The 11,625-nt window shown below is 37.0% G+C and overlaps 2 protein-coding genes across 2 annotated transcripts; both read left to right on the forward strand.

Moving 5' to 3' along the window:
* Positions 1-943: 943 nt before the first annotated feature.
* On the forward strand, positions 944-3,746 carry LOC107842156 (clathrin coat assembly protein AP180-like). Its single transcript, XM_016685915.2, has one exon. It carries the CDS (start codon positions 1,314-1,316, stop codon positions 3,558-3,560), a length of 2,247 nt encoding a protein of 748 aa, XP_016541401.1. The 5' UTR covers positions 944-1,313; the 3' UTR covers positions 3,561-3,746.
* A 2,622-nt stretch (positions 3,747-6,368) lies between these two features.
* Positions 6,369-11,356, forward strand: LOC107842155 (small ubiquitin-related modifier 1). Its single transcript, XM_016685914.2, has 3 exons — positions 6,369-6,736; positions 10,722-10,871; positions 11,031-11,356. Exons 1-3 carry the CDS (start codon positions 6,653-6,655, stop codon positions 11,124-11,126), a joined length of 330 nt encoding a protein of 109 aa, XP_016541400.2. The 5' UTR covers positions 6,369-6,652; the 3' UTR covers positions 11,127-11,356.
* The last annotated feature ends 269 nt before the right edge of the window (positions 11,357-11,625 follow it).

Here is an 11,625-nt window from a genome sequence, read left to right on the forward strand (position 1 = left end):
CATACAAATATTTATTAGGGGTCTATTTACCAAATTAGTCTTATTAATTATGCTTTGAAAATATAAATTTAAATATGTAACTTGTTTAGTCATTTAATAATAAGAGTATTATTAAAAAAACATATTAAAATCCTCTTGATTTCTTCAATGAGACAACTAATTAAAACAAATATTTTTAAAAAGAAAGTCAACTAAAATGAAACGAAGGGAGTACTTATTTTTTCCAAAAAACTTGGCCAAAATACCTCAATTATCTAAAATTAGTATTTTTAACTTTCGAAAACTTAGTCAAACAGAATTGTAACTAGTCTTGGATCAATTATCTATAATGATTTGCAAAAGTACAACCCAGTGCCCTAAACTCTCGCTATGCATTATGTCAGAGGAAGGGTATGACACACAAATTAATTGTATACTATCTTATCATGTATTCTGCAAGTACTGTCGAACACCTTACCTGCTGAGTGCTGACCATAGGAAAACAACTTTACCTGATAGGCAAACGCTCTTGTCACAATAATTAGCTGGTCAATTAGTTTAATTTCTATATCATATCTTTTAAGTAGAGGATTCACATGAATGCTTAGCACGTTCAACAAAACATATCCCCCTTCATTTCTTTTCCTTCCCAAAAGCATTCTTTTGTACTCCTTTTAATTTGTTTGGTTTATTTTGACTTGATATAAATTTTAAAAAAATAAAAAATATTTTTAAATTTTTTGATATTAAACTAAAGGCATATCAAATGTACTAAAATATCATTTAATACTCTGATCTTAAACATGTCACGTGAAAAGTTAGAATTAAAAAATTATTTCAAAGGAGAAAAGGTAATTTATTTCTTAAAAAGATAAAAAGAAAAAAGTAAGTCGAATAAATTGTAAACCGAGGAGTATAATCTCACATACTCTACGTGTATGGATGCGAGTGTAATGCCTTAGTGTTGGTCACGTTTGTACACACTGAAATAAAATGTTTGGCTTAGAGAAATACATGGAATCCCTCACATTCTTCACAACACAAAGTGAACTCCAATAACCCAAATCAATTCAGAGACGAAAAAAAAAAGAAAAAAAAAATTCCAACTACTTTTTTTTCAACTAACTTTTCTCTCGCCCTTCAACCAAAAACTTCTCATCAATCTTGAATCCAGAAAAAAAAAAATTCCTTTATACATGTTCTTTTTCAAGATATCAAAGAAGTTAACAATCGCGGTATTTTCCTAGTCGCGAATGTGATACTATTGGTGTTTGAATCAAGAAAGCCCCGTGTTGAATTGAAGGTTTTTTTGAAAAGAAAAGAAGAGATAAATAATGTCAAGCAAGTTAAAGAAAGCAATTGGTGCAGTAAAAGATCAAACAAGCATTAGTCTTGCAAAAGTTGCAAGCAACACTTCTTCAACCCTTGAAGTTGCTGTCCTAAAAGCTACAACACATGATGATGTGCCTATCAATGATCGATATGTTCAAGAAGTCATCAAGCTTGTTTCCTCCAACAAGGCCTACGCGGCTGCCTGTGCTCGTGCCATTGGCAAACGCATTGGTAGAACAAGGAATTGGATCGTTGCCCTCAAGTCGTTGATGCTTGTCCTACGAATTTTCCAAGATGGTGATCCTTATTTCCCTCGAGAAGTTCTTCATGCTATGAAACGTGGAGCTAAGATTCTCAACCTTTCAAGTTTTCGTGATGATTCCAATTCTAGTCCTTGGGATTTCACAGCATTTATTCGTACATTTGCCTTGTATCTTGATGAGCGTTTGGATTGTTTTCTTACTGGAAAGCTTCAAAGAAGATACAATTATCGCGAACGAGAGAATTCTAGCAGCCATTATAGGACTACTGGTCATAATCGAAGAAGGGGTGATGAGCCCGTTCGTGACATGAAACCAGTAATGCTGCTTGACAAGATCTCGTATTGGCAACGGTTGATTGAAAGAGCAATTGCTACAAGACCAACAGGGGCAGCTAAGACGAATCGTCTTGTTCAAATCGCTTTGTATGCTGTTGTCACAGAAAGTTTTGATCTTTACAAAGATATCTCAGATGGGCTCGCTCTCGTTCTTGATAGTTTCTTCCATTTACCATATCAATCGTGCGTAAATGCCTTCCAAACCTGTGTTAAAGCTGCTAAACAATTCGAGGAGATCAGTGCTTTTTACTCCGTGTGTAAAACCATAGGAGTTGGCAGGACATCGGAATATCCAAGCGTGCAAACTATCTCAGAGGAGTTGATTGAAACGTTGCAAGAATTTCTCAAGGATCAATCTTCATTTCCAGCACATACGCAAAGCAAATCACATTTGCTTCTTCAAGGTCCCCCTGGTGTTTCAACAAGGACTACGAGCAGCAAACGCAACAGTTATGGTTGTCAATCCGAATTTTCCATGGCCACAGAAACGACAGAGCCATACTCGGAGAAGAGTACCAATTCTTGTGTTGATTCGCGTTGCACATCGTTAGAAGATCTAATAAGTGCAACTGAAACATGGAAGACTCCAGCCAATATTTCGATTGATTTGGAGGCCTATTCAGATATTCAATATGGGAAGCAGTTGCATGAAAAGGACGATGTAGTCTCTACTCATTCGTTGCCCATTTCAAATTCCATGGCTGATCTCGTATCCTTACCAGATTTTCAAGAATACGGTGAAGATGACGAAAAGAAACAAGAAGAAGAAAAACAACAAAAACAAGAATCTGAACTTGACCAACAGCACAAACAGAATCCATCATTTGATTCTACTAGTTCAGCCAAAGGATGGGAACTCGTGTTAACTGAGGCGATCCCATCAACGTCTTTCAATGCATTCCCTGAGCAACCAAAACCGGATCACTTGTCAGGAAACGAAACAAGAGGGGTAATAACACCATCAGCATCTTTCAACGAATTCCTGGAACAAGGACAAGAAAATGTAACAACAAATGAAGCAGAAGTTTCTTCAAGCAATGGCTGGGAATTGGTACTATTCGAAAATATTCCACCAGCACAATCAACACAACCTGTCCCTAGCACCACCACCAACAGCGTCAACAGCTTCACTTTCAGCACTTTGGATGAATTGTACAATCAGAATCATACACCATTTTATCCGAATAATGGCCTAAACTCACAATTCAACCCTAGAACAAACAACTTTTTGTATGATCAAAATCCAAACAATGGCCTAAATGCATATTATCATCAAGGTCCAGTCTTGCCAGCACCTCAACACTACAATCCATTTTTACAAGACACATCAATGGAGCTAGCCATGGTACCGGTCACGAGTGCACCTGCCCCATACCCAACTATGACCAAGAATTCTTCGTTTTCATTCCCGACCACTACTGACATGTTCACATCATCAGCACCAGCACCTACATTTCGAGCTACTCCAACTTTTAGTGTTCAGAATCACACCACAGGGTCAATGCAGGGCACTAATATGGACGACCCATTCGCGACATTTTCGAGTAGTGATAAGATGTTTAATGGCATCAAGAATGAGCAGAATTTGATGCAAGAGCAACAGTTATGGTTGCAGAACCAAAACAAAATCATAGCAAAACATAGGGCTTGATTTATATACGTGTGTAAAGTGAAATAAATCTTCTTGTTATGTTTATACAAAATTGGTTTTGTGTAAATTCTCCTCCCCTTCTAGCAAGATTTTTCGATCAGGCTTCCTCCACGGATCGAGTTTGTCTTTAGAAAACGTTCTTGGTGAAAAAGAATGTAAATGAACGATCCCACTAATTGAATTGGATCCATCAATCTACAAAATGGTGAGAGCTCTTGATCTCAATTCAAAAAATTTACTATTTGAATTGATGTCGTCTCATTGAATCTCATAAATTACATTGATTTATCCTAAAAATTTCATTTCAATTTGAATTGGATCCATCAATCTACGAAATGGTGAGAGCTCTTGATCTCAATATCTCTCTCGATTCGAAAAATTTACTATCTGAATTGATGTCGTCTCATTGAATCTCATAAATTACATTGATTTATCCTAAAGATTTCATTTCAATTGGAATTTAGATTTTAATTTCTTCTATTAGGAATTTTGGATGACAGAACCAAAAGCAATCAGTAAACATTCATTCGATTCATATGTTAAAAATATTCATAATAGTAGTGAACACTTTTATCATTTCAACAACTCCTGTTGTATGCTCATTTCACCATGGGAAAATTGTTCCAAGCAAAGTTCAATTTTTCCAATATTTAAATGGGTTGGACATGAGCTATATCAAATGGGCTAAGTTTGGGCAAAACCAATGATAGCCCCAAGTCAACCCATGAAACGACCTAGAGTTGGCAATACGGGTCGACCCAGCCCACACGGGCTTTGAGTTTGACGGGTCAGGCCGGGCTGACCCATCACAAACTCAGGCCGGGTTGGCCCATCAAAATGATGGGCCCAAGAACACTAAGCCTACACTATTACTCTGTGGGCTGCACGCCTCACGGGTCAGTCCATTTTTTAAAAATAATATTTTATAATTTAATTTTAGAATGTTAATAAACATAAATATTACCAGGCAATATTACATAGTGTTAATACTTGTTAATCAAATTTCCAACACCCCCCAAAAAAATACTCTTAATAGCGAAATTAAATAACTTTTGACATGATTTCATTCGAACCAAATAAAAATACTAATAAGCAATCTAAATAGTTTCATGTATTTGAATTACGGGACGGTCCACGGGCTAAGCCCAACCTACATTGCTCAAGCCCTACGGACCACGGACTTATCTGGCACAAAAAACTTTGTTCTTAAATGGACTGCAAAACTGAAGCCCAACTCCATCAAATTATAGGTCAGACGGCTCTACCCAAACTCAACTCATCACTATTCAAAATTCAATCCCAATAATTTGATTCCTTTGTAGCAAAAGTTTCACTCAAATGAAACAATTATAAAAGAATCACTCAAAAACAAGTATAAAAATTACCCAATTATCTCGATTAAAAGTTCATTTATGATTTATGAGGACTGATTTATGTATATTTTGTTAAAAAAAAGTTATTGTTACCTCTAAAAGCAAATATTTCATCTACTTTAATTTGTTTGACTATTTTCCTTTCTAATACCTTAAAAAAGATATCTTTTTCTTTCTAAACCTTTTTAATTTCAACGATCCACTTAACATTTAACCCATTTTACATGATTAATTAACTTTTCACAAAACATTCAACCCATTTTAACGTGATTAATTAGCTTTCCACAAAACATTCAGCCCATTTTAACCTGTTCAATGACCCACCCTACCCAACCATTTTCCAATGATAGCCCAAAGTCGACCCATGAAACAACCAAACTCAACTCATCACTAATCATATTTTAATCCCAATAATTTGATTCTTCTGTAACCAAAGTTTCACTCAACTCATCACTATTCAACTTTCAATCCTAATAATTTGATTCTTTTGTAACAAAAGTTTCATTCAAATGAAAAAATTATAAAAGAATCCCAACCTTGACTTGAGATTTGATGTTAACCTAGGATATGACCCTGACCTAAACTGAAATTCCAAACCCTGTTCATGATTCGACACTAAATCTCGACACAAAATTCGAACCTGAAATCGATCCCAACATTGGACAAGAACTTTGACCCCGGACACCAACCAGGGACTTGATCCTAAACCAAACCTAGGACTTGACCCTTAACCCTAACTTGACACTAACCTCAATTTGGTACCTGACCACGCCTCGAGACCAAACTCTCGACCCTATCTCGATTCGAGACGTCTAACCTCGACTCGACTTGATCGACGCCGACACTTTACCCCAACTTGAAACTCGATTTCGATCTCGTTTTGGGACTAAGGCCCATTTGGGTACCCTAACCTTGACCCTCCCCTGACTCAAGATTCGACCTTAACTTTGACCTTAACTAGTTACCTGACCCGATATTTATTCAGGACTTGACTCTCGACCCAACTAGTGACTTGATCTTCACCGCAACCTCGACTCAGTATCTAATCTGGACCCCAACCTAGGACTTGATCTTTAACCTAAAATCGACACAAAGTTCGAACCTCAGCTCGAACTAGATTCGAGCTCCGATCCCGACACTACCTAAGATTTAATTTTGACCCTAACTTCAACTAAGACTCGGACAATTGATATGACCCTGGATTGACTCATGACCTGATTGTTGAACCTAACCCGATATTTGACCCCAATCTCAACTTAAGACCTAAACCTCTACCTGACCCCAAATTTCAACCCGAACCTTAATTTAGAATCGAGATCCGATGCCTGAATCAAACCTAATCTTGACTCGAAAAATAAAATTCTGCCCAACCTCGACTCAAGAAGTGAACCTCGACTCAAGACGTGAACCTCGACCCTCAATTCCAACTTGGGACTCGACCCTCGAATATAACCTTGACAATAGACGCGACCCAAACTCGATACCTGATCTCGACCTTGATCTTGGATTCTTGCTTTTTACTTTCTTAAAAAGAAGATATTTTTCTCTTTCCGAACCTTTTTAATTTCAGCCCATTTTAACATAGATTAATTAACTTTTCACGAAACATTCAGCCTATTTTTATCCTCTCAACGGTCCACCCGACCCAACCATTTTCCCACCCATATATAATGAACAGAATGGAACCACAAATACATTATTGACAGAGGAAAAATAAAGATGTCGGGAGCAGCAACAGGAGAGGAAGACAAGAAGCCGGCCGGCGATCAATCTGGGCACATCAATCTCAAAGTCAAAAGCCAGGTTGTTAAATATCATCGAATTAGTTTTTTTTCCCATTCAATCGGTGTATGATTTTATTAGGGTTTGTAGAATTTCGGGTCAAAATAGATGAATTTATTAGGGTTTTGTTAAATTTCGGGTCAAAATAGATGAATTTATTAGGGTTTTGTAGAATTTCGGGTCAAAATAGATGATTTTATTAGGGTTTTGTAGAATTTCGAGTCAAAATAGATGATTTTATTAGGGTTTTGTAGAATTCGGGTCAAAATAGATGATTTTATTAAGGTTTTGTAAAATTTCGGGTCAAAATAGATGATTTTATTAGGGTTTTGTTAAATTTCGAGTCAAAATAGATGATTTTATTAGGGTTTTGTAAAATTTCGGGTCAAAATAGATGATTTTAGTCTGGTTTGTAGAATTTCGGGTCAAAATAGATGATTTTATTCGGGTTTTGTAGAATTTCGAGTCAAAATAGATGATTTTATTAGGGTTTGTAGAATTTCGGGTCAAAATAGATGACTTTACTAGGGTTTTGTTAAATTTCGAGTCAAAATAGATGATTTTATTAGGGTTTTGTAAAATTTCGAGACAAAATAAATGTATATAATCGACCCGACTAGCTATTGGGTTGATGGGGTCCTTTGGTTTTGCGGGATGAGGTGGGTTTTACACTGTAATAATCGTCAGTCAAACACAATTAGGTTATTTTGCCTATCGGTGTATGATTTTATTAGGGTTTGTAAAATTTTGGGTCAAAATAGATGTATATAATAGACCCGACTTGCTATTGGGTTGATGGGGTCGTTTGGTTTTGCAGGATGAGATGGGACATCTCAAGATTAAGTATGAGATAAAAATTTATACTGCATTTGGTTGACGGTAAATAAATCATCATCAATCAAATAGAGTTATGGTTTTTCTCCTATCGGTGTATGATTTTATTTGGGTTTTGTAAAGTTTCGGGTCAAAATAGATGTATATAATTGAGCCGACTAGCTATTTGGGTTGATGGGTCGTTTGCTTTTGCGGGATGAGGGGGGATATCTCAGGATTAAGTATGAGATAAAATTTATACTGAATTTGATTGCCTGGGGTTATGTGAAATTTGGGGTCAAAATAGATGTATATAATTGATCTGACTCGCTATTTGGGTTGAGGGGTCGTTTGGTTTTGTGGGATGAGGTGGGATATCTTAGGATTGAGTATGAGATAAAATTTATACTGCATTTGGTTGTCGGGGGTTTATCAGAAATAACCTTTCTATCTCACCTCTGAGGTAGTGGTATGGACTGCGTGCACCTACCCTTCCGAGGTAGTGGTATGGACTGCGTGCACTTACCCTTCCAGACCCCACTTGGTGGGAATATACTGGGTATGTTGTTGTTAATCAAACACAATTAGGGTTTTTCCCTATCGGTGTATGATTTTATTAGGGTTTTGTAAAATTTTGAGTCAAAATAGATGTATATAATCGACCCAACTAGTTATTGGGTTGATGGGTCGTTTGGTATGCGTGATAAGATGTGATATGTCAAGATTCAGTAGGAGATAAAATTTATACTGTATTTGGTTGACGGTGTGCCTCTCTACTTCGTCTGAGGTAGTGGTGTAGTGGTATGGATTGCCTACACTTTATCCTCCCAGACTTCACTTTGTGGGAATACACTGGGTATGTTGTTGTTGTATTTGGTTGACGGCGTAAATTAATCATCGTCAACCAAACACAATTAGGGTTTGTTTTTCCTTCTTTTGGCGTATGATTTCATTAGGACTGTGTGACATTTCGTGTCAAAATAGATTGTATATAATCGACCCGACTAGATATTTGGGTTAAGGGGTCGTTTGGTTTTGCTAGAGAAGGTGGGATATCTCAGGATTAAGTATGAGATGAATTTATACTGTGTTTGGTTGACGACATAAGTTAATGGATAAATTTATACTTTTAACAAACTGCAATTAGGGTTATTTTTTCCATCGCGTATGTTTTTGTTAGGGTTTTGTCGATAGTAAAAAACGAGCGTTAAGAGTAGGTTGTACAGAGTAGCGTAAAAGAAAAATCATATGAATCCTTTCAATTTTGAAAGTTTTTGCGTTCAAATAAAGTAGAATAGATGTATATTCGGTTGATTAGCTTCTTTACACTGTTAGGGGTCGTTTGGTATGCAGAATAAGGCGACATATCTCAAAATTGATACAATTACAAGAACATACCTCGTGTATTCCCACAAAGTGGGGTCTAGGGTGGGTAGAGCGTACGTAGACCTGCATCTCAACTATTAAGGTGTGGTTTGGTTTGTGGGATAAGGTGGGATAATATTTAGGATTAAACCTGGAAAAAAATTTGTACCACATTTGGTTGAGAGTATAAATTATTTCTAGAATAAATTTATATTGTCGACCAAATGTGGTATAAATATAAATTTTATCCCAAACTTAACCATGGGATATCTCTCCTTATCTCATCTAACTCGGGAGCATTTTTTTCCATATTTCCAATGGAATAAATGGGTCCAGGAGTGTGGACTATAATTCGAGGATAACCAGTCCATGTTCCAAACCACTCCTTAAGGTTTTAATTATATTATGATCCTGGTGTTAAGGTATGGGAATTGAGTCTCACATCAGTTTAATAGGGGCAGATGTAAGGCTTATATCTATGTTGTCCGAACTCTTCAGTGCGGCAACACTTTTGGAGAGTCCAAGCAACGTAGACTTATATAGCCTTAAGATTCTCTCACCTCAATAGCTTGCTTTAGGGGTGTGGTTTCCCATTCTCTCTAGGATGTATCACTGGTATTAGAGCCGCCCATCGCCTTTCGTGTTTTTGGTGATGCTGATATTGCATTGTTGGCTCGGGGCTAGAAGTGGTCTAGTGTTCAGTCGTCGAGATCGATGGATGCAGAGGGTGGTTTGTTATGATCCTATTGTAGGTAGGGGTCTTAGTCCGACACCAGTTTAATGAAGAGCTGATGTGGGCCTTATATAGATTTGGACTCTCTTACCTAACAGGTAGCTTTTGGGTTGTGGTTCTCCTTGGATTGTTTCAAATCTTTTATTCTTTGACTTGTGTGGATACAGTGTTGTAACATTTAGACACCCTTTTAAGTAACATGAAATTACCTCGATTCAAGTTGAAATTAGAAATTTGGACCTAGCAGAAGCAAGAAACATTGGGCGATTTCCTCCCATAGGTCCAAGCCTTGATGGAAGGAGTTACCCAGTACTTGTGCTAACTCGTGAAATTAGTCAAGGTGCGTGCAAGCAGACCCGAACACCACTGATATAAAAAAGAACAGAAATTAGAAACTTGGAAGGGGAAAAAAAAGAAAAAACTTAATTTGTAACTGGTTATTTGACTCTTCCCAGATTACTTACCGTTTTGTGTTGTATTTAGTCTAGTAATTGTTCTGTGTTTTGTTTCTACTCATAGCCCTTGGAAATAATTGTCTCAGAAGGAACTTCTCCTCTTTTCCTTAATCAGTTTGCTTGACCTCTATTGGTAGCTTCAGTAGAGCTGTGAATGCTAGTTTATAATGAACTAATTATCATCACTGAATTTCTTTGATTTTATGATATGGTTTAAAAAAACTAAAAAGAAAAAAAAGTAAAAAGGAGCCTCAATTGGGAGTGATCATTTGATTATGTGGATTTGGTGATAGGGAATTGTAATTACTGATAGTGATTTACATGTGGCCTTTTTTGTTCATGATACGACAGTAACCTGGGCAGTACCTACTTCTTGAGCTTTGAAATTTACTTTCTATTGCTAGTCTGTACAATGTTTCTTTTTGGCTATATGCATTACAGTTTGGCTTTAAAACACTATATCTTATGCAGTTGTGCATTGAATACGTTGTTGATGAAAGTTGAAACAATTAGTAGTGGACAACTTTTTCTTTGTCATATCTTTTATTTCCTTCCTTTCCCATACTGTTATTAGGATGATAGGCTGCTGACTAAATTTTGAAAAGGAGAACTATGTATTTGACTGGTTTTTTGGTTGCAGGACGGGAATGAAGTCTTCTTTAGGATCAAAAGAAGCACCCAACTGAAGAAATTGATGAACGCTTATTGTGACCGACAGTCTGTGGATTTCAATTCAATTGCCTTCTTGTTTGATGGTCGTCGTCTTAGAGCAGAACAGTCTCCAGATGAGGTCCCTCTCTCTCTCTTTCTTTCTTTCTCTCAAACACGCACACACGAATACAAACAAAGGATAAAAGAATACCAAAAAGAGCTTGTGTATCTGCTTTGTGTTGTGCTTAACATTCGTGATTAATTTCCTTTTTCCTTGCAATTTTCCTCCCCTTTGCAGCTGGAGATGGAAGACGGTGATGAAATTGATGCAATGCTGCATCAAACTGGAGGCACAATTCTCAAGTCTTCTTTTCTTCCGTTTCACTGGACTTAAAAGACTTTTGTGTGTTTCTAGAGGGTATGGGGACTAGGTGAAATGCTGGTTGTGCAACTTTAGGACCTGTAGGGGGTAATGAAGAGGATCGTGTTCGTTTGCTTTATGTTGAACTTAATCGCCAGTGTAACTTGACTTTCATCGTTTGCTTTATGTTGAACTTAATCGCCAGTGTAACTTGACATGAAAGTCATTACTTGCATTACCTTTTAGTTTTCTGACGACATGAATTCGGAGTCTTCGTTTCTTGCAAATAACCCCCTTCTCAACCCTCAGGAAAGAGATGCTTGTGACAAGAAAAAGCTCTCGCGGAGCCTGCTTGCATGCACCTCGTGCATGATTGCAGTTTGGGTGTATGGTTTCCATCTTATTGGGAGTTTGTTTTAGAACAACTCCCAATGCTTTAGTGAAGTGGTAAAAGCGCAATATGTGATGTATGAAGTGAAGTGGTAAAAGCGCAACATGTGATGTATGAGTTAGATGCATGTTGTGTGATGTA

The sequence above is a fragment of the Capsicum annuum genome, chromosome 9 (assembly GCF_002878395.1).
Source record: "Capsicum annuum cultivar UCD-10X-F1 chromosome 9, UCD10Xv1.1, whole genome shotgun sequence".
NCBI classification, from domain to species: Eukaryota; Viridiplantae; Streptophyta; class Magnoliopsida; order Solanales; family Solanaceae; genus Capsicum; species Capsicum annuum.

Coding starts and splice junctions, on each gene's coding strand:
- LOC107842155 (XM_016685914.2), top strand. CDS start 6,653: ATGTCGGGAGCAGCAACAGGAGAGGAAGACAAGAAGCCGGCCGGCGAT. Junction 6,737..10,721: donor ATCTCAAAGTCAAAAGCCAG/GTTGTTAAATAT, acceptor TTTTGGTTGCAG/GACGGGAATGAAGTCTTCTT. Junction 10,872..11,030: donor CAGAACAGTCTCCAGATGAG/GTCCCTCTCTCT, acceptor TCCCCTTTGCAG/CTGGAGATGGAAGACGGTGA.
- LOC107842156 (XM_016685915.2), top strand. CDS start 1,314: ATGTCAAGCAAGTTAAAGAAAGCAATTGGTGCAGTAAAAGATCAAACA.